Source organism: Parasteatoda tepidariorum, chromosome 11 (genome assembly GCF_982258835.1).
Source record: "Parasteatoda tepidariorum strain Cologne lab strain chromosome 11, Ptep-v5.0, whole genome shotgun sequence".
Classification (NCBI taxonomy): domain Eukaryota; kingdom Metazoa; phylum Arthropoda; class Arachnida; order Araneae; family Theridiidae; genus Parasteatoda; species Parasteatoda tepidariorum.
In genome coordinates, this window is record NC_141765.1 from 42,899,949 (window position 1) to 42,924,212 (window position 24,264).

Below are 24,264 nucleotides of genomic sequence, written 5' to 3' on the forward strand. Positions count from 1 at the left end.
TATGATGGTAATTTTTGTTCTGAAATATTCTGTAACTCGGTACATATTAAACAAAAAGGCTTTCTAAAATCTGCTGGCCTAAAACTAATGTCTCGGTGTAAATGAATTTAATGTCTCGATGTCGCTAAATGTAAATTTAATTTCTCTAAAAGGAAAAAAAATTTGAATTAAAGTTTTCGCAGTCAAAATTTGAAAGCTTGTTTATTAAATTTAAATGTTAAAAACTAATTTTAATCAGTGAAATAATTTTCAAACTATTATTTTGACTATACATTTACGAAATGTAATTAGACAAAATGACGTGTTATATTTAAGGTAAAAAAAATAGTAGTAATTCAATTTTTTTCATTCTGTCGTTCGTGATGCTTAAATCTTTGGCAGAAATCTTTGCTAATCTTCTGTTTATAGTTATCATTAACGTTCAATCGGCTTATAATACAGAATTTAATAAAAATCGTTCTTAAAATGAATAATATTTGAATAAATCTTTACCACTTTCCTTATTTTCAATGATATTTTTAAATAGAACTTATGAAATGAAAACTTAAGAAAACTCAGAGTAAATTTTAGGAACTTCATATATGTACAAATTCATACATACTTATTTATCAATTTAGAAACTGTATTATTAGGAATTATTTTACTTAAATCTTACGCTACATTCGGCTTCTTTCAAAGAAATATGATCTTTAATTGAGCTATCAATAAAAAAATCAGAAATAGTATAACTACACAGCATTGCAAAAATTAATGGTTATTCAAATACTAAAACGATATCTTCGAAACAAAAGAAGATTTTTTAATTAAGTAAAATCCGAAAAAACAAATGCGTTTAAAATGAACTTCAATTTTTGAACATTTATTTACAACTTACTGCAATATTCTATTCGGGAAAACTAAAGTATATAACTAATTAATATTCATTGTTTTGGAAATTGTTTAGTCCAAATGAAATTTATCTAATGTACTTTTTAAAGTGATTAGAAAAAATAAATGTATATACGTATATATATGTATTTACAATTACTAATGCTACCAAGTTTTTTCTGAAGCAAAGAGAAAAATAATCTCTCATTTTTTTTGTTTTCTTTTGTAGAGGGCATCCTGCCGACAATAAATTATAAGATAAGTCCTGGCATTTCTCCAGTAATAGGGCCGACTCTGATGATGCGAATACGAAGTTGTTGTTTTTTTATATCAATTTCCTTAATGAAGAAGTACATTGCTTGAATGATGGCTTAACTCTTTTCCTGTTATAGACACTTATTAAATACGGACAGTATATACATGCACACACGCATATATATATATGTATATATATATATGTATATATATATATGTATATATATAAATATATATATTTATATATATATATATATATATATATATATATATATATATATATATATATATATATATATATATATATATATATATATATATATATATATATATATATATATATATAAATATATATATATATATATATGTATATATATATATATATATATATATATATATATAAATATATATATATATATGTATATATATGTATATATATATATATATATATATATATATATATATATATATATATATATATATATATATATATATATATATATATATATATATATATATATATATATATATATATATATATATATATATATATATATATATATATATATATATATATATATATATATATATATATATATATATATATATATATATATATATATATATATATATATATATATATATATATATATGGTCTCAAGTAGAACCAAATGATAGCTTAATTATTTATTATTTTAATCTGTTTGACTTAAAAAATGTATATAACCGTATTGCTAAGTTTCAAAAAAAAAATTTCGAAATGCAGATACTTATTCTATAATTGAATCAATGAGTTCAAAAGCAGGTAATCTTTATTTAAATTAATTTTGCAACATAGACAAAAAAAAAAAGAATAGTTAAGTAGACTCTCGATATATAGGGCTTTTTTCCTTTTTTAATATTAAAATATTTCTGGTTGCACAATATTCTATTACAATAATGCGATAGCATCAGTTAATGGCCAATTTATGTAGTGAACTTTAAAGCGAATACTATATGATGCTACTTTTTTTAAAAACTGAAATATTAATAATTTGACATTAAGAAATGAAATAAAGACTTTATTTATGCCTTAGACTGCATATACATAGTTATTTGTGAAGAAATCTTCTTCTGGATTGTGACAATATGTGCTAGGTCACATGTGGAGATGTTATTAAATTATATTTTATTTTATTTTATAACCGTCGTTGAACAGCCGACCCAAATTCATGGGTTTACGACTACTTACGTTCAACTCCGTAGCCTTGTAATTTTGAACCAATCCAGAAGACAAGGAAACTCCTGGATCAGTACCCCCAGAGGTATTGATTTGTTGTGGGAACATGGAGGACTTTGAGACTCGACAGATTTAACGTGCATCAGTCACCATTTACTACACGGGGAGTCTTCGGCCGGCGAGGATCGAACCCACGACCTCTTGGATATGGGTCCAGCGCCCTACCGACCAGGCTATCCCGGCCCCCTATTAAATTATATTATCTAATTTATTATTTTGGTGTCCTTACTCTCAATTTTCACCTGCACATCTCTTAAGAATGTATTTTTTCTTCTTTGCTATGAATGCCGAGTCCAACTTAATTCCGGAACCCATGAATTCCGTATCTTAATTTCTTCCCAATTTTATTTCATGTGGCTCACAGTTACTGTTATCCCTCTTTCTTTCCCAGCATAAGCCACCTAAAAGACTACATTCTGAATCCCTCACTGTGTGTTAAAAACCATAAACAAAATAGAAGGCCTAAACTAAATAATTAATTGTTAGTTTCTGAGCACAATTTCATAGGCAACTACTGCAGTCATCGTCATTTTATTTGCAATTTCATTCCGAGAACTCCAGAATTTGGCATGTTTTTGAACTGAGATGAAATTTTACCGCAGAAAATATACCATATCAAGTAAGTGATTTTTCGTATCCTAAATATATATCCACGTCAGCTTAACTTAAAAATGTAAGAATCTTAATTTGGAAGAAAAAGTGGAGATTTCTGGTTTTTTGGAATTATCGGTAGAATTGAGAGAAACAGAGGTTAATAGTAATATTGCATTGGTAGCAAGCTCTTTAAAAAAAGACTTTTCATACGTTTCTGCATTTAATGTCTTTTTTACTACTTAAATATGCATTTTTTAACTAACGGAGACTATAAGAGAAACTTTTTAATTACATTTTACTTCTGAAATTAAGGAGGAAAGACTTTTACGATTGATACTTTTTTTTAAATACTTCTGTTCTTCAATTATCACAAATGTCACCTTTTCTTAAAATTATATCAAATCACTTGTTACATTGTTTGACGATGGCATTTTTAATACGTCTAATTTAAAATTTTGATAAATAAAAATTGTGGCAAAGGATAGATGTCTTTCAGTTTGAGGGTAAATATTAAAGTGCATATTTGTGTAAACAAAACTAATATTTTATACGAATTGCTTTTTCATATTCATAAAAATAGTATCCCAATTTGTTAACAGTACAATCTTTATTTACGAATCTTAAAACAGTTTTCAAGACCTTAATCAAAAGAAAAGTAATTAAGACCTAAATTGTAAACATCGTAAATGATTATTTACAATATAAAAACAAATGTAACAATACCAAAATCCGTTAAAGCCTAGTAAATTTCTAGTACTGTAAAAGTCAAGTAAAAATAATAATGTAAGAAGCTTATATAAAATTTAGAATATTTACACAATGAAAAAATTATGGTCAAAACTACCGGAATATGCTGAAGTTTACTGTGTTTTGGGCTCTATGGAAACAACAAAAACCTCGGTAATTTTTACCGAAGTATATGCGATAAAATTTGGTAAATTTATCATGATACATTAAAGCACGGCAAAAAAAATCATTTATACTATAAAAAATTCACTTTTCAGTTTTTTTTTATTTTACTAAACGTGTAGTAATAAGAACTATAATTGTGAATACCAGAATTTCAGTAAGCCGTTACCATATGAACAGAAAAACTACCGAATGTATTATTTAGTACCGTATATTTTTACTATCAGAAATATGTTTTCTTTTTTTATTTAGAAATGTCATTACCATACAGTACGGTAATTTTATCTGAATTTTTTTCTTCATGCAGATAATAATAATTCTAAATATTGCAATTAATAAATAACAATATATGTGAAGATGGAATATTATAATCATTTCACAGCCATTTCATCTCCCTATATTATAGCTAGCCGTGCTACAACCGATTCAGATTACTTTGTAAAAGAATACATAAAGTGTCATCTACTACAAGCTTAAAAAAATGTATTTGAACTTGAGTGAGTGAATAGAAATTATTTTATGAAAGATTGAAAATTTGAGCAAGATATATGAATATATATAGGGAGAGTGTGAACTAATAGTAGGAATTGTAAAGTCTTACTATAGGTAGTTTACTGTGTTTTTGGCTCCATGGAAACAACAAAAACCTCGGTAATTTTTACCGAAGCATATACGATAAAATTTGATAAATTTATCATGATACATTAAAGCACGGCAAAAAAAATCATTTATACTATAAAAATTCACTTTTCAGTTTTTTATTTTTTATATTACTAAACGTGTAGTAATAAGAACTATAATTGTGAATACCAGAATTTCAGTAAGCCGTTACCATATGAACAGAAAAACTACCGAATGTATTATTTAGTACCGTATATTTTTACTATCAGAAATATGCTTTCTTTTTTTATTTAGAAATGTCATTACCATACAGTACGGTAATTTTATCTGAATTTTTTTCTTCATGTAGATAATAATAGTTCTAAATATTGCAATTAATAAATAACAATATATGTGAAGATAGAATATTATAATCATTTCACAGCCATTTTATCTCCCTATATTATAGCTAGCCGTGCTACAACCGATTCAGATTACTTTGTAAAAGAATACATAAAGTGTCATCTACTACAAGTTTAAAAAAATGCATTTGAGCTTGAGTGAGTGAATAGAAATTATTTTATGAATGATTGAAAATTTGAGCAAGATATATGAATATATATAGGGAGAGTGTGAATTAATAGTAGGAATTGAAAAATCCTACTATAGGTAGTTTTTCTGTTTTACTTTAAAATCTGGCTAATCTTTATTAAGTTTTAATTTTATTTTTCAAATTTAAATTTCTGAAGAAAAAACTACTTTAGGTTAATCGATTAACCCGGAACAATAAAATATAATGAGGAAGTTATTTATCATTTCATAAAGCAAATAAATGCAACACTTTTTGCTATTTTTTGAAAAAATTTTAAGAAAAAAGATTAAACATACCACCTAAACAAAGCTTAAAATATGACTAGTATAAGACTCGTGATAAATATCTTTACCTAAGGAAGGAGTGAATATTTCATCTTCAGGAGTAACTTTATTTCTTCCCCTAAGTCTTCGTGAAGGTCCTATTAGCCAAGTTGGTGTTATTACAGCTGCCACCATAGCTAAAGTTGTAGCCATAGTTAGCAGAGTCCATAGTAGTGTTCGAGATGTAACAATCATGTAGCACATTTTTTTTTTCATTTATGAATCCCATCCATCTTTAGAAAGTGAACACATACTGTAAAGTAAATAGTTTTTAGTACAATTAATAAATGATAAAATGGTATAAATAAATATATGAAACATAAAATTAATAATGGTAATTTCAAAGGAATTTAAAATACTAAAAATTGTTCAACTAAAATTACACAAAATTTTTACTTATAATAGACAATTTTACTGCAAAAATAATTCTGTTATTTTATAAAAAATATTTCTGTTATATTAACTCAACTGCTTAATAAACAAACTTAACTGCAAATTAGAAACAAAAACAAAAATTTAAACAAATTAACAAACTTAGCTGCAAAAATAATTCTGTTAGATTAAAATTTATGAAAATAATTCTGTTATATGCTATATTGTGGAAATTTCTGCCAGCAAAATTGCCAGAGATTATCCGTATGCTACGGAAAAAACACGTTGACAGAAATGTCCTGTATAAAAACACTACAGAAAATACTTGTATGCATCAGGTATTTTTCGTCAGTTAGGGTACTGTCAGCAGAGAAAGGCAGAGAAAATTGGAATTAAGGTAACTGTAAGCCCTCTGGTTTACAAGGTGAAACATATTTTAAAAATTTAGAGTTTTTTTTTAAATTATTCAATTTTTTGTCATTTTCACGTTTTTTGATTTAGCGAAAACCATTATGTTTTGTCAAGTTTTTCTTAATATTCTCAATCAAAGAATTGCCGGAGATTTTTAATTTTTTTTTCCATTGTTAATGCGTCAAGGATTCCAAAAATGGTTGTCAAACCCTGATATGAGACCAAACTTGACGGAAATTCAGACCGATTATAAAGAATCAAATTATTTGTTGCCACTTTTATACTTAAGTTTTTCATGTTCAAAACTGAAAAAATCTGTACCTAACAGATACAATCTGTTTAATGGTTGCAGAATTTATTTGATAAGTGAAAACAATGATTAATCCATATCCATTTTGTTAACATGCCTAAAGGTAAATAGAATCTATTTAATATCTTTAAACAAATATTATTGAGATCATTAAGAAAGTATTTTAGAATTTTATTAATTGATATATGGTATATGGGTCTAAATTTTGTACCTTTTATCATTAAATTCCTTAGTTCTAAGTTTTCTTAAGTATTTAAATTACCAGTGATAATATGTTTATGATGTTTATCAACAAATTCAATATATTTCTCTTCCTCACAGTGACATTCCTAATTGGATATATTAATTTTCCCTAAATTTTTGCTAATATTATTAAAATTAAAATTGCTCTACCAAGACATTTATTATATTTAAAGCTTTGAATTATGTTAAAATCTCTTAATGGAAACAAATTCTTCTAAATTTTCATAATAATGAAATTTATTCTTATCAAATGTTTTTGAGCGTAATAACGAAAGATAAATTATCTAAATTTTTCGTTTTATATAGGAAAATTTTACTCATTTTCACTTTTAAAAGATCAGAACAAAGAATTTTGAACTGTAAATTAATTAAAAAAAAGTTAATAATAAGATCTTAAAGCTGATATACATCAATATTCTTAAAGGAGAAAACAAAATCTTTCATAGATATTATAATATTATAATGTTTATTAATTATATAATATTAAACCTATGAAAGATTTTGTATATAATTTTTGTATATAAGCTTCAATATCTTATTATTAAGCTTACATTTATTAATTTAAACTTTAAAATTCTTTTTTTCAATCGAGAGCAAAAATGAGAAATTTCCCCAAATAAAAAGAAAAATTTGAATAATTTGTATATGGTTAATAACTTTCAAAACCCTATTTTCTATAAGATTAAATTTCATAATTTTCTTAAAATTTAAAAATATTTGTTTCTATTTGAAGATTTTAATAAAATTAAGGGCTTTAAAAGTAGTTCTAGCAAGAGATTTATTATATTTAATTACAATGATATTAGCAAAAATTTAGGAAAAATTAATATATCCGATCATGAATGTCACTGTCAAGAAGAGAAATATTTTGAATTTGTTGAAAAACATCATAAACATATTATTACTGGCAATTTAAATATTTTAGAAAAGTTAGAACTTAGGAATTTAATAATAAAAGGCACAAAATTTAGACTCGTTTACCATATATCAATTAATAAAATTCTAAATACTTTCTTAATGATCTCAATAATTCTTTTAAACATATCAAATAGATTCTTTTTACTTTTAGGCATGTTAACAGAATGGAAATGGGCTGTTTATTATTGCTTCAAAACCTTCGTTTTCAATAATAAGGAAATTTTAAATCACAGTTACAATTCAGCAAAGTTTTCTAAAATTGTTCAATCAATTAAGCAACTACAAAAAAGTTTAAGATACTATATATTTGACTTTTTTCCATTTACAGCTATTATTTAAACATGATTTAATAATTTGTAGTAAATACGAGCATTTAAGTTGCAATTTTTAAATTAAATAAAATTTTCTATTGTTTATATATCAGTGCCTGCTGCAAAGCAAAAAAAATCAAAAAAATCTTTAGTTTTTGCCCCGTTTTTCCATTAACGAATAACAAAAGGCTTTTAAATGAATAACAAAATGCTTTCAAGAAATCTAAGAAAAAAAGTAAATATAAAGGTGGGGAACCTTTTATAGTTGAAGATTTTATGATGTCACTTTAAGTTGCCCTAGCTGAAAAGAAAGTAGCGCGAAAATTTTACATGCATCCTTTTTCGCTCTTAACAATAAAAATCCTTGTAGCGCAAAAACTCTTCGAATAAAGGCCATAAACAACCATCTTTAAAGTGTTGAGAATTTTAAAGTTGGGTAGATGGCAATAAATTCTGAAGGAGCTTTACTAAGATTGGACGCCCTTTACTTCTGTCTATTTTTTAGTTCTTTTATCAGACCGCCATTTTATCACTGGTCTAGATGACATAAATTCTCGCGTCCATTGTAGTGAGATTTAAAATATGAAACGTTTGCTTCGATGAACGCGTTTCGGAGATATTGGTTTTGCAGAGAGAAGGACGAGATTAAGTCCAAAGATGCGGGGAGAGGATGAATTCGTCTTGGTTATAAATCTTTCATAAATTGGCAATCTTGGTGGGATACGGATGTTTTCATTTAACATGAACAAAATTTGTAAAATAGAATTCGAAGTTGAAGATATTAAATTTCAAGAAGCAAGATTTTTATAAGCGTTGAACTTGTTTTTTAAAAAAAACAACAAGGAATCGCTCGAGAGGACTCATTAATATATTATAAATGAAAAAAACACTATATATTTAATCTTTTTTGTGTAAGATTGCTAAAATTATTTTTTCGAAACAGTTTTTAATTTATTTTACTTTTTGAAATTCAATTGATAGATCTCTAGAAAAATAAAGTTTTTACTAAGAGTATCATAAAATTATTGAAGTTTTTTTTTGTAGTTTCAATTAAAAAAATGTATTTAAATTACCATAGATTAGAAGCAACGAAAAACCACTAAAGATTAAAAAAATAATAGAACTATTTTTTAACAAATGATATTATTTAGAAATTTCAATAATGCATTAAAAATGAAAAAAAAAACAATAAATTTTTCTTTTTACCATTTATTTTGCAATTCATTATTTAAATTATTTTATAAAATAATTAAGGAAATAATAATTTTACTATATTGTAGTTTTTACTTAAGTAATTATAGAAGTATTTTAATTTCATCGGTATCTTAGCTAAAAAAAAGTTTTAATGAAGGACTGAAACTAACTAAGAAATAATGACTAAGAATAAGGACTAAGAATAACTAAGAGTTTAAAACTCATATAGATTGATCCTATTTTAATTTATAACTATACATGAAAAAAGGATCAACGGCTCATTCAAATTTTGATTTCTGCAGTCTTGTGTCTAACTCAGAGAGCAGGAAATCGAATCAACAGCATGTACAGAGAGCAAAATTAAAAATGGACCATCCTAAATAACTTTTAAACTAATGATCTGATCTTCATGCTCCAGGGCTCAATTTTATGACCTCAAATAAGGTGATTAATTAGTGCAGATGATGTTTCAAGTTATGAAATAAGGCACAAAAACGTACTTTCTATGAATTAACATACTTTTTTTCTCCAACGGATTCAGATTTCTGACCTTCAAAATATAAGAATAACCGCAATCTGGGATATATAATCCTGATAGTTTAGTCATAGTTTAGTCCAAAGTTTGGACTACTTAACGATAAATTTACTTTTGGTGAATTTTACCATATCTCGAGAACTTTTTCAGTGAATTGAAAAATTTTTGAACCCAATTATAAAATCTGTTTAACCAAAGATAATTGCATGCATAATAGAACTTCATAAATATTTATTATTTTTTATTATTTTATTATTTTATTTAATAATAGTCGAAAAAATTTTGAATTTTCAGACATAAGATTTTTACATCATTTTAAGGAATAAAATTTTTAAGTGGAAAAATACAAAATTTGAGCAAAAGTAGACGAATAGTTCCAAAGAAATCGAATTTTAAAATACTACTTTTTCGAATTCAATTATTAGTTATTCAGAGTGGTCCATCTATTTTTTGCGCACTGTACAACTGTGAGAGGGAAACTAACAAGCATTTAAGTAACAAAAAAACTACAAAGCACTTCCCAATTATTGGGTTGTTCAGAAAGTAATTTCACCTTTTTTTATGAAAATGAAAGGTGATTTTCTGATAGTGAATAAATATTTTATTGAATCATATATTGTCCATTATTGTCCAAATACATTTTGCCATCTTTGTGGCTGTAGCATGATTCCACGTGCAAAAAATGCACATGGAATCATGCAATCATGCAAATCATAAAATTTGATTGAGAATCACCTTCATCAACTTTTGAATCAAATAAAATGTATCATGCAAATTGAAAACATTAAGCCTTTAGTAAATAAATATATTTATAAACGTGTAAAATAGCGTTGTAATATACCACAGCTTTACTTATCCTCTTTTTCAGATAGATATAATCGTTTTATCTCAGAATTAAAAGTTTTGTCTAATTTCCGATTATAATTATGAAGTTATGTTTAAATTTGGATAGATAATTCTTTATTTAAAGAATACAATAATTTGGTTACTTTTTTGGATAAAAAGAATCAATAAAATCGATAAAATGAACATTAAATTATGCTTATGTAAATGTCACTCAGCCGTATAGAACATTAGAATTGAATCGCGTGAATAAGTTCCATTCCCGAACATTATCCAGAATGTACGGAAAATGCGTCCAGATTAGAATAACATTGGTTAGGCGAATAAGCATTCTACTTTAAATATTTTCCAATAAATATAAATGCATACATTGTATTATTTAAGGAATTTATTTCCTAGTTTTGGGTTATTCCTGACGATTGAAATAAAGTAAATAACATATATGGTTAATTTAATTTGTTTTCAAGTTTTATCAAAAAAAATTGTTATTTGGGGTAAAAATATAATAATATCCAAATGATGCAAAATATAAAAATGATTATTGCATAATGCATTTAATGAAACCATTATATTTTCTTTTAAGATATTGTCATAAATAAGAGTGCTGAAATAAGCACCTTAACACACGCTTTTTACTAGTAAGTTACTTTAAATTGCAAATATTTTTATACATTAAATTCGTTTTTCAATGAAGTTCGATGCATTTATTTTTGATAAGGATTTTTTCCTCGATGTTCTGTCTAAATTCATTGAATTTAATTGGACTAATGAGGAAATTCTCTCTTATGTATCATAAAACTCTGATAAGAAACAAAACTTTTTGTTCTTCATATCAATGTTTTTTTTTAATTGGGGATTTAAAAATGTTTTTAAATCCTTATTTTAAATCTTCTATTTTGAAAAACATTAACACCACTAATGTTAGATGGTCAAAATCATAGGCAGGCCAGGTGGGCCTTGGCTCACTCTGCACTGTCAGAAACTTTATTCATAATTTTAAATTAGTGGTGATATAAGAGTTTACCTATAACACTTCAAGGCCCTTCATGACCAACTCACATAATTGCAAACAACATTTACCGAACAGAAAATCTCTACTTTTTTTATAAGTAAAATACAAATACTTGAATCTTAGAGACAATTTTGTCAAAAAATGATTATGTTTGTCGAAAATTTTATTGTGCTTAACCCTCTTGTCTTTTCTTAATAATTCAACTGGAAGGAAAAAATAGCTCTTGAATAGTTCATTAATACTTTATTCAATTTTCAAATAAATCTGTTATTTATGTTAGAGCCACTTGAATAGTTTCTAAAATCCAAAACATTCATCCTATATTATAAAAAGAGATTGTATATGCTGTTAGCCTCCTGAACTGGAAAATACCAGTTAAAAGTCCACATCGAATATTTTTTACGTATTTTGACTTTTTTATCTATTATTTATAAGTTATTATTCATCTTTAATAAAGTCAGTCCACTAATGAGGAATGAAGGAATTTAGAATAAATTATTTCAGGACTATCCTAGAAACCATTCAGCGATATTATCCAGGTACACAATAACTTACACACTTGTATTTAGTACTTTAAAGATCCATCGATAAAGTTTTCTTTATATCTCAAAATTTTATTTCACACTACATACCCTTGCCTTGAAAGATTCTCTTGTTATTAATAAAAACCTTATATTTCTTGAAATTTTTGCAGAAAATATATATATAAATTTACAGTAAGGAAACGTAGTTGCTATCAATGAATTGACGCATTAATCAAAGTTAATATAATTCCGTTATAATTTTTAATTACTTCTTAAGTATCACTGCATTACATTTTAATACTCATTAGTTCATTCTTAAAAGATTTAAGTGGCGACTGGTAAAATCAGTTTTAAATGTTATTTTTAAATTTAAGGTAAATAGAAAGTTGTTTTCAGTTACTTTAAAAAAAATACATTGTAGCTTGGAATTCTCCTTTATGCATCAGGAAGAACATCATTTTTCCAAAATACAGTTTCTTTATTGGTGAGAAAATACATAGTTGAAATCACTAAAATAATTAAATTACTTATATTGAAAAACATTTTTAATCACTTATTTTTAAAGTGTGTGGAATATAAAACGGCACATAATTAAATAATTAAATTTAAAGAAATTAATTCAGCTGTGGACAGAGAAGTTATAAAAAGAACTTTCAAAGAGGTTATAACGATATGCTGCAAAGGTTCCTTGCTAAGTTTTTAATCTTATGAAAAAAATGCAGTCAAAGAATTAAGTGTTCATATTAAGTTCATTTTAAGCAAATATGAAGATATATATTATCAGGCTTAAGAATTATACTGGCATAATTTTTTTTCTTATTTTACCCAAGTAACACATTTATATGTTATGATACTATAAATTATCGCGAAGACTTTATAGTAGGTAATTAAATGTCCGATTTAAATAGTTTTATCTGATATTAATATTGCAATAGCAAACTCGCAATTTCATAACAAACATTCTTTTAATTCCTAAATCCATTGTTATTATTTAAAATACCTAGACTAAAAAAAATATTACTGTGGAACTTAAAAATATATATTATCTAGCCGCGTTTTTTATCTCATAAAAATTAATTAAATTCCTCTTTTATGTTAAACTTTTAGAATTAAACCGAACAAATATACTATTTTTATTTTTGTTTTACTTTCGCTTTTTTTTTCTTTTTTGTTTATACTTTTGTGCGGTTTTCGGCTTTTAAATATAAGACAGGTTTCGAAAAATTATCACTCTCGTTTTAGAAAAGTCCACTTTTATTTTTGCAAAGCAAATAAAATGGCATTTTATTATCGTGGTACTTTCTTCTTAAGGGTCGGAAATAAAAATTTGGAAAGACTTTTAGCTGCGAATATAAAGTGAATTATGTTACTACTATCATTATTTTTGCAATTTCTCAACAATTTTATCACTTTTTTATCGCACAAAAACAGAAACCGAAAGGATAGTATAGCAAAAGAACATTATTTATTTGTTTTTCGTTTCAATGAAGTTGCAGAGATTCCTATGATAGTTCATACTTCAGAAAGTATTACGATGGTTTTTATGTAAAAATATTTTTCAGTTCAAAAGAATTTTATAAATGATATAAAGTATCTAATGTTCAAAAACAATTTTTAAATAAATGAATAATAAATGGTGACATTAAAATAAGTTTAATTACAAATTACAAAAGATATAATAAGTAAAAACAGAAAACAGAAAGAAAGGCCAAGATTAGTAAACTCTTAACAGACATATCTTAAAAGTGGATATTGGTTAAAACGATATTAGATTTTAAATCATGCTTGATATTTATAAGTGTTACTAATTAAGAATAAGTAAAAATACTGATACATTGAAGCGCTGAATAAATACTTTCGATTTAGAGTAAGTAATGCATTTCAGAATCGAAATTAAATCATTATCTAACCGAAAAGCTCGCAGCTATTTGAGAAAAATTAAATAAAAGAAGTGCCAACGAATCAACTGAAGTGCATATTTTGAAAACCACTTTCAAATTAATTCCAAAGAGAAAAAAATAGTTAAGTGTATTTTATTTTCGCTGTAAACTGTGTTCTTCAATTTTCTGAGAATGAATTTGAAAGATATGTGCTATTGCCTTTTAAATATTTACTTTTATATGCGAAATAAATCTTCTCATAATTCATCAAATGGTTATAAATTAACGTTGCGTTTTTTTTTCTGCTTAAGTTAGAAACATCAATTTTACCTTTTTATATCAGTTATGAATAGATTTTGAAGAGATTTGCATTTCTTTTTCTTTTTTTCTTTTTTGTGGGATTGGACTTTTTTTATATCCTTTTCTGAGAGGCCGGGATTTGTTTTCTTTTTCTATTTTGGGGGATTTTTAAGATTTTTAGGTAATTTAATTTTAATTTTGAAGTCTTTAGAAATATTAGCTCAAGAATATTAGAACTGTCCCACATTTCAACTAAGTATTAATCAACTTGTATTAATTATTGCATTCAAAAAATCTTAGGATTCAATTAAATGTATATATATAAATATATATATATATAAATATATATATATATATATATATATATAATGTTGGGAGATATAGTCGGACACACCAAAGTTAAAAAAGACGAAATTTTAAGAAAAAGAGTAAAAGAAATAAATATTTAGCATTGTTGAGAAATTTTAAGGTTCTGAAAATAATTCAAATAGTTTCGAATAAAAAAAACTTAAAATTTATTAATTTTAACATACGTAACGATTCTCAATTTCTTGTAACTGTATAATGTATTTTTATAAAAGAAATTATACTTCTACTACATTTGAATTTTCAAAACTCGATGAAAAATATCCTGTATTAATTTTTTAACTCCTCAGTAAACAATTATCGACAATTATGCAGAATTTAAAAAAAAGCTTTAACAACAGCAGACTAATTTCAATATTTTAAAATTTTAATAGATGATAAAAAATGAAATATTAAAAACCTTAGTTATCACGAGTTTCAGGGGTGTTAAGTCATTCTGAATGCAATCAATAATTACCTGTAATTGTGAATTCCTTCTAAACATAATGAGTATAATATATAATTACACTAAAATAACTGAAAGGTTGAAAGATACTATTAGTTTCAATTTACTCTATCTCCAGCAAAATATAATAAAAAAATGTATTTTGCACTTACATGAAAAAATAAAATAAAGCATAAAACTGTATAATAAATTTGAAATAAAATAAATTATGTCGCTCTTCAGCCAAAACATGGTGTTCCGATTTTCATTAAAGTGAAAAAGAAATAACAGAAAGGAAAACTCCACTTCAAAACGCAGTTCCATAATAGAACCAAATTAAATGAATTCCGAACTTAAAAACCGAAATCAAAGACACGACTGGAAAATTAAAAGTGATGTGATGCCAAAGAATATTTAAGATCCACGTCTTTATGCCGTCTTTCTTCTTAAAAAGTGCTATCATTTCAATTTCCTTTATCTCACATTCTTTTTTTATTACTAAAAGTGATAGTCTTAAAAAAAGGGAACCGTGAAATATTGATAAAGTAATTTGGAGCGAGTCAAAAAGGGCGCTTAAAATGTGCAAATGAAACGGAGACTATTACACTTTTGGAGGCAAAAGAGATTATTAGCCTGAGATTACGTCACTTAGAGGCCATTATTCATTTTGAAGGAATTGGATGAAACGAGTGTGAAATTAAACACTAAATAAATACATGAAGGAGTGAACTAATTTCACCCAACATTGTATTTAAAGGAGCTAGATGCCATCAATTTCATTTTGCCTTTGCACATGGAATTTAAAAGATGATTGGTTTTTGTTTAGTTGAAAAGAGACAAGGCTCGTTTTTATTCGAGACATGTTATTAAATGCGAAATTAGAATGTATTTTTCGCTTTAAGAGAAAGTTATTGATTTTAATGTCTTTAAAATGTATGATTTTTAGTCCGCGTAATAATAGTTTAGAAATTTTTTAAGATTTTTAAAATATGTTTTGAATAATTTTTAATTTTATTTTCCTGATAAGAAAGTAGAGATGTTATTTGTTTAGTGTATTTACATTATGAATTGGAAATAAAATGCTTAATTTTATCTGGTACTTTTAAACAAGAATACTTTTGGCTGAAGTCAATAGCATTAGTAAATTAGGAAGCATTTTTTGCTTTAGGAGCAGGTAAGTGATTCCAATACCATTAATATTTATGTTTATCAGTATGTGCAATAATAGTTTAGAAAATTTGTAAGATTTTTGAAATATGTTTTGCGCAATCTATTTTTCCAATAAGAATGGAGAGTTATTATTCGTTCAGTGTATTTTAATATAGATTGGAAGTAAAATGCATGTTTTTACTGGATACTTTCAAACAAGGATGCTTTTAATTAAAGTTAATAACGTCAGTTATTTACATACAATAGATTGCTTTTTAACCTTTTGAAAAGATATTTTTCAGAATTTTTTTACATTTTTTTGATATGAAGACATTTTACGTTTTATACACAAAAAAATAGATTTAAACATAAATTCTCAGAAATATATTATCGAACACGGTATTTGCAATGCGTATGGATTGAATGGAAATTATTTCAAAATTTCACGCCTCTTTTGATGGTTAATAATTAACGCAATATCGTAAATTACTGTTGTATTTTGTTAAAGAAATTTTAGCCTTATTTAGAAAATCGGGGAATAGCAGAAATAGATAATAATTCGTAGCATCTTACTATTTAATAATTATAAATAATACTCATATTAATATTTAATTCATAATACTCACAAAAAATAACCAGTTTATAAAATTTATATTGATTATTAAGAAAAGGAAATTGGTTTATCAGCTCCATAGGTAAGCTTAAATATAAAAAGAAAATATCAAAACAAAATGGTTTTCGTCATATATTTTTTCCCTTTAATTTAAGTAACTTTTTCACTTATTATTTGAAGCGGAATATAGTAAATCATTTTTAATGTTTTCATGATAACATGATTCGTGAATAATTAAGACTGGATGAAAAGATCAAGAAAAAACCCACCTTTACTTGACTATTTTAATCAGTGAAAAAGGAAAATTTGTTTTCATTTGAATTAAATGAATTTCATTTAGAAAATTAGAATTTCTCTGTGAAGAATTTAGAGCTCACAGAATTTCTCAGAATTCTCCATTTTTCTTAGAATTACAATTCTTTGGATATCGTTTTGAAAAATAAGCAGCAATAGAAAGAAATAGCAAATTCTGCAGTTAATTTTTAATTATTTATCACAGTTCCACTATTAATTTTTTGTCGAATATCGTTGCGATTAAAATCTGTGCGACTTATCTTAACTCAATATGACAAAATTAACTGAAATATTAAAAAATGAAGTATACATTGAAAATGTACCTCTTTGCTTATGCACTCTTCTTTAAGGGAATATTTACAAAAATATTTCCTCATTAGTACATTTAAATGCTACATTAAACAAAATAGTTATATTTAGTGTGTGCTTCCTTTTTACAATTTAACAATTAACTTACTTTGGCCTTAATCTAAACAAATTTTCCCGAAAAATTTTCCCCCAAATTTTTTTTAATTTTACAAACTTCTTGTTTACTTCAAATTAAAGTGATGTTGACTTTTTTGAACACTTTTCAAGCGATTATGATGCATAAAGCAGTTTAGTTTTCATTCTTGGATAATTTAAAAATTACAATTTTATTATAAATTACAGAATCATGCTTGTACAAAGGTAAACAAAATAAATGCTAAAATCATTTTATTTAAAAAACATACATTATCAACAGGTATCGCTTATATGCTGAGCAATGAAAATTTTTAAGTGTATTTTTATCGTTGTTTTTTAATTACGAAGTATATATTGTCAGTAATGCATATTCTATGAACATTTTGAGAAATAAAATCTTATTCAAGCATACACAATGTCATTTGAAAGTGTTTAACGATTTAATTTGAATTCGTGATCTATAAGGCTAATGGCTAGGTATTACCTACTCGGTAAATAATTATTTACATAGTAAGTAACAGGTAGGTTATACTACAACACTCTTTAAAATCGTTTCCAAGCCTTATATGCGAAAATAGAAAGTTTCATTTTTACAACTAATTCAAATCGAAATAACATTAAGAGTAGCGGTAACAATGAGAAATACTTAAATGACATCAACTATTTTTAAATAAAATATTTTTACTGCGAAAATATAAAGATTCCTTAATACTGGGTTGAAGTACTCTCCATAGAATAAACAGAAAAGCATCCACTCGAAAATTTCCTCTCGGGTGGCAGAGATGTTGAGATACATTATGCACTCTGCTGCTGGCAAGAATTAGACTCTATTATATCCTTAAAATACCCAACTTTTCTCAAGAGAATAGAGTCACATCGCGTACTACTTATGTTTTAGATCTAGGGGGGATTTTGCGGAAATTAAATATTTATGTTGGCATGTAGTAAGTATTTTCACAACAATAAACAAGGTTAAAGGCATTATAAATTAAATTTATTTGTTAGAAAACTTTCGTTTATATTTTTTAAAAAATGATATTATATCACAAAATAAATATATATCGAAAACTGTCAACTACACTGAGGAAAAATGTATGGTCAAGCCTATCAGAATATGGTAACATTGAGCACGCTTATGGCTCTATGGGAACACCAAAAAACTTTACCAAAGTCCTTTGGTAATGATTTTGACAAAAACTAACAATTAAGTATGGTATTATAAAATGTCATAAAATTTGGTAATTTTATCCCGATACTTTAGAGCATGGCATAAAATCCATTTATTTGATTAAATTAAATTTTCAGTTTTGTATCTTTTTACTAAATGAGAGGTAATAAGAACTATAGTTTTGAAAACCAACATTTCTGATAAACTGTTACCATATGAATGGAAAAATTATCAAATGAATGGTTTAAAAACCAAATATTTTGGTTTATAATATGAGAATTGTGGTTTTCTTTACCAAAAATGTATATTCGGTACGGTAATTCTACCAGATTTTTTTCTCCGTTTTGACAAAAGTCCGTTTGGGAAATCTGAATTAAAGTTGAGATAAATTACCAGTTACTTGTTTTTTAATTTTCTTAATTTTGTGTTATATGCATTAAACATTCATACTTTTGATATTTTATGCAACTTTGGTTTCTTACTGTTTATATATAACTCTAAAGTGGATCCTCGGCTTAGTCCCACACGTGATACATTAATTTAAGCAATATATTTTCTAAAAAAACTATTACTTGTTAAAGGAAAAATTCTAATTTTCCGAATCACTGTAATACTTCCACGGAAACCCTAGGGTGCCTCTGAACACGTTTTAGGAATCACTGCCCTAATATTTTCCTACGAGTGTTTGGAGAGAATGAATACTACAAAATAAGTAATGTTTTAAAAAATATAAAGAGTAGGTGCCGAAAATACATTTGGTCTTTTGAGTGTGTTTCCATATAATGAAGTTATTGACGATTCGTGATATTTTAAAAGAAAATATGGTTGCGTATATGTTCAAAATTACTCTCCCCTTCGTATTTTTAAAATGTTGCTTTATGAAGAACTGGAAATTATAATCAAACTTTCCAAGTATCTGAGAATTTACCCCAATTATTTCGCAAATTTTTCTGAGAGCACACTCGTAACTAATTGTACTACGTTTAAAGTAATAAAAACCAAGAGTTTATTATGAATGTAAATAGCTAAATTTTACTTTATAATATTTTGTAAATATTACTTCAAAATTTATCAACCATAGAATAGTTTCGAAATTGATTACAAATGAAATAAAAAATTTTCTTATACATTAACCATAAATAACAAATTCCGATATCCAATTATAACTTCGATTCTAAATGCATAACTTATATGCACTGAATGATAAATGAGATTGCGTGCAGTGAATCAGCTTAAGACTACAGCATCTAATAAAAAAATCGTAAAATAAAAATGCAATTTTTTCACTGAAGTTTTTCTTTGTCTTTTTTTCTTTTTCTTGTTTCCTTTTTTAGAAAAAAAACACAATTTGTAATAAAAAAAATTGCTTGAGTTGTAGAAACGATGAAAACATTTCGAAAACGTAGTCTAAGAAATTTTATATTATTATTTTGCAATATTTTCTAGCGTGAAAGACAATTTAAGAAAATGTTTGATACCCACTTTCAAAGTTATGACCATTCGGAGAAATGAAACAATCTCACTTCAACATGGAGGTAGATTTTAAGAAATAAATTTCGTTAATTAATTAGTTATAAAGACTGACCGTTTTTGAAACCCTATCGTTTTATGAAGTATTGTCATTAATTTCTAAAGATCATTTCATTTAATTCTTAATTGCTTCAATTGAAAAAACATTTTCTGATTCACATAAAATCAAGTGGAAATTTACCCTCAGTATTCCTATTTTGTAAATACTCAATAGGAATCAAGGACTAAATTATATTCAATAAATTAGGTATTTACATCTGGACAAAAAAGGACGATCTAACTAAAAAATTCGCAAACGTAAGCAGTAACAAAACTACAACAAATCCAACAGTATAAAAATAGCAACACGCCTTAACTTCCATAATTCTCAGAGCCATTTATGTTCAATACCAGAATTCACAAATGTTAGCTTGATTTGTGGTCCCATATGGAAAATAGCTGAAATATGATCACCATCAATTGGTAGGTTAAAGCCACTTAATGCTAGTCAACCGGATTTACTGTTCGTAAATAAAATATGGATGCTATTTGGAGCAAGCAAAATTTCCACAGGGAAACCTAATGGTGTTAAACATTTCAGTTATTGTCTTAAAGCAATAAATTTCATGTGACTCAAAATATCTAAGATTTTAAATTGAGCATTAAATTAAATCACGTTGGTATGCTAAGCTGTTGATTAAAACAGCTTATCCTTCTCTTTTAAATACGGTCACCTAGGAACACTTTAGTTTTCACAAAATCTTCCATTTTAATATTGACCATTGTTATTTTTTACTCCTTGATCCCATACATGTTTGGCGATTGTGAATTGCTGCACTGTCAAAGTTTAAAATCATTTCATACTGCTAAACTCTGATTGAGGCATTTTTATGTTAATTACATAAGGATTAACTTCACACAAAATATCTTGCACATAGTTTGTCCAGTTACTTCATTTAAAAGTCCCTCTGTCTCTTAGTCCAAAAGTTACGAAGCTCTGTTCATGAACTCATAACCATTGCAATTCCTCGACACGGAAAAAGAAGTTGTCATTTAGTACTACTACTAAACTACGCAAATTCTTTATTATAGATTAAAAATTGTACAAATTATAGACTTGAAAAATTAGAAATAAATCAAAATTTTCCTTTTCTTTAAACTGTACATTAGTTTTGTTTCCAAAACATTACAAAACAATACAAATATGGGGAAATATTTCTCGTAAAATTACCGTGCTGTATAGTAATGACATTTCTTGTAAAAAAATCTAGTTATTAAAGTCTTAATTTATGGTATAAACCATTAATTTGGTAATTTTTCCGTTTATATGGTAATAGTTTCACTTTCAAAGTTATAATTCTTATTACCACTCATATAGTAAAAAATATGAAACTGAAAAGAAAATTTACCAAATAATCATGGCTTTTATGTCCTGCTTTAAGGTATAATTATAAAATTACCGAATTTTTACCACTTTTACCAAATTTTATCATGTGTTATAAATCCGTTTTTTATTGTTAATTTCTCCAAAACTATTACCAAAGAGCTTCAGTGAAACTTATTGAGATTTTTGATGTTCCCATAGATCCAGAAACACGGTAAGTTTTACCATATTCTGTTGATTTTGACCATACTTTTCTTCTCAGTGCAGAAAATCCTAATTGCCTACTTTGAAATCATGATGATTTCATGGAAAATTCCCTTAAAATAATATGCTCTCCTGAACGATTCGAAAATATGACATAACATTAAATTGCCCTTAACCCTTCAATTATGCATTAAATTTAACAAAATTGCCAAAAATAACTACACAAGTGAAGGAATAGATCGTAACATTGATTGCACATTGATAACAGATGATTCATTCTAACAATACAATAGCATCTTTACTACATTAGCGAAAACTGATGCTACAGTAAGCATAAAACTTCATTTAAAATAAATAAATAAATAATTGAAATGAAATAAATTCCCTTTAAAAATCTAATCATGAGAACTTTTTGATCGCCATTCTTCCTTCATTTCTTTTGTTCCTAATCAAAGATTCCCAGTCAAACAAGAATCTAATTCCCCAGTGACCTTCTGGCGTCAACAATGGACACGGGCTTCTTTTAATGACAGAATTGATTGACTCAAACCCTCTGACCACTCACCACGTGCTTTTCTTTTTATATTGCTCTTTTCTTTTGATGTATATCCTTCCCTCTAAGGACGCATTTATACGGAAAAGCTAGAGACATATTGAAAAAAAAGATGTTCTATTGTGGACGGTCAAAGACCAATTTTAGACAATAGAGGAAATGCCAGAACCATATTGGTAAGGAAAAACAAGGAGAAGAAGAGGATAACTAGAGAAAAACATTTATGGATTTTCTAAATCAGGAAAATAAATAGAATATTATCTCATTGTCTTATGGTAAGTCATTAAATAGAGATGATGTATCAGCTTAATTTGCTAAATTTCCGTGTATTGTGAGGAAAAGTTTAATGTTGTATATAAATTCCTGTTTGTTTTTATTATCTACTTCTGAATAAATTAGTTACAAAAGCTGAATAAGACTGAAGAACTTGCTTAGAAAAAACTAGAAAACTTAGTAAGAAGTTGGACAAAATTTTCATCGCTTAAGATTTAGAAAAAAAGAAATTTGGCACAGTAGAAAACATGCTATTTAAAAGAAAAGAACAACAATGCTCTTTGAGATGGTAAGTTATGACTTGAATAAAGGGTTTTTGGAAAGGTTATTTAATAAAACAAATAAGAGTACCTTTACTTTTTTTACTGCACTCTGGGATGCAAAAAAAAAAATCTATTTGCGATGAAATTATAAATTAATTTTTCCTTTTTTTAGAAAAAAACTCTCTCAACTTTATGCTATATCCCCGAAATTGCGATAATTTTTTTTATCAAGTCATAATTATTGCTTATACTTTGAGAATTTTTGAAACCAAAAGCAAGAAAAACTAAATAACTGATTTTTTTTCAGGTTCTATATCGTTTATAAAAGCTTATCGTTTTTCTATTTGGGACAAAAAAAAGAATAGTTAAATAGTTAATAGGGTTAATTAAGTGGGGTACTTAATATATACCAAACTATTAAAAATATACCTAAATCTATAAAAAAATCAATAAATTGAAAAAAAATTCATTAAAAAGTTGCTAACGAAGAGTCTTAAAGATTTTATCCGTAATGCAAACTTATTGGGTTTTAAAAATCGTATTTTAGTTGCAACCTTTGCAGATATGTTTTATTTTTAAAAAAATTTTTATTGAAAGTTTAATTAGCGTCCCTCCCGACAAATGGCATTAGTTCATTAATATCCTCGTTACGCTGATCCTAGTTACTTATGTATCCTAGTTACTTATGGCACTATTTTATTAATATACTCATGGCACTATTTTATTTATGGCACCAGTTTATTAATATCACTTTATAATAATCAGTTTACAATCTATTTAATGACTGAAATAATATCAGTTGTACAAGTATCACAACTTTTAGTGAGAAGAACTTAATATTAAAACTGATTTAACATTTCACAAAGATAGAAGTTAATCATCCTACTTCGAAAAATTAAAATACAATACCTAAGCAAATGGCCTAACTTTATAAGAAAATCAATTAATTATCTTCATAATGAAATTAAGATAGCAGAACACGACACGTAATGAATACAAAGGAAAAATCATCAACTAATATATCATAAGTAATAAATGATAGGCCTCATCGAAAACAGGCCGCGTAGGAGTTATTTATCACGATGATAACTAAACTTTCCACGCAATATGATTATTTTAAAAATTGATGAGGGGAGGTACTCTTACGTGGCTTAAATTCATCTGTTAAAAACTAAGTTTCGTGTCTTACTTTTTTCAGGCACCGGGATCTGTTGTAAAGCTAGCCAAACGTGCTTAAGAATTAATGAAGACGTTCACAAGAATGTGCGTGATTTGCGTTTCATTGATAGACTTTATTAAAGTTTGTTCTCTCAAACATTTAATGTAACCAAGATTTATCAATTAATTG

General features: G+C 26.2%; 1 protein-coding gene across 1 annotated transcript in view; it reads right to left on the reverse strand.

Moving 5' to 3' along the window:
• LOC107448575 (LHFPL tetraspan subfamily member 2a protein) overlaps window positions 1–24,264 on the reverse strand; it is a 75,035-nt gene that overhangs the window by 21,389 nt on the left and 29,382 nt on the right. Inside the window, exon 2 of the mRNA XM_016063831.4 lies at window positions 5,449–5,672. Coding sequence (XP_015919317.1) covers window positions 5,449–5,635 — 187 coding nt within the window. The 5' untranslated portion in view covers window positions 5,636–5,672. The remainder of the gene's footprint in view (window positions 1–5,448; window positions 5,673–24,264) is intronic.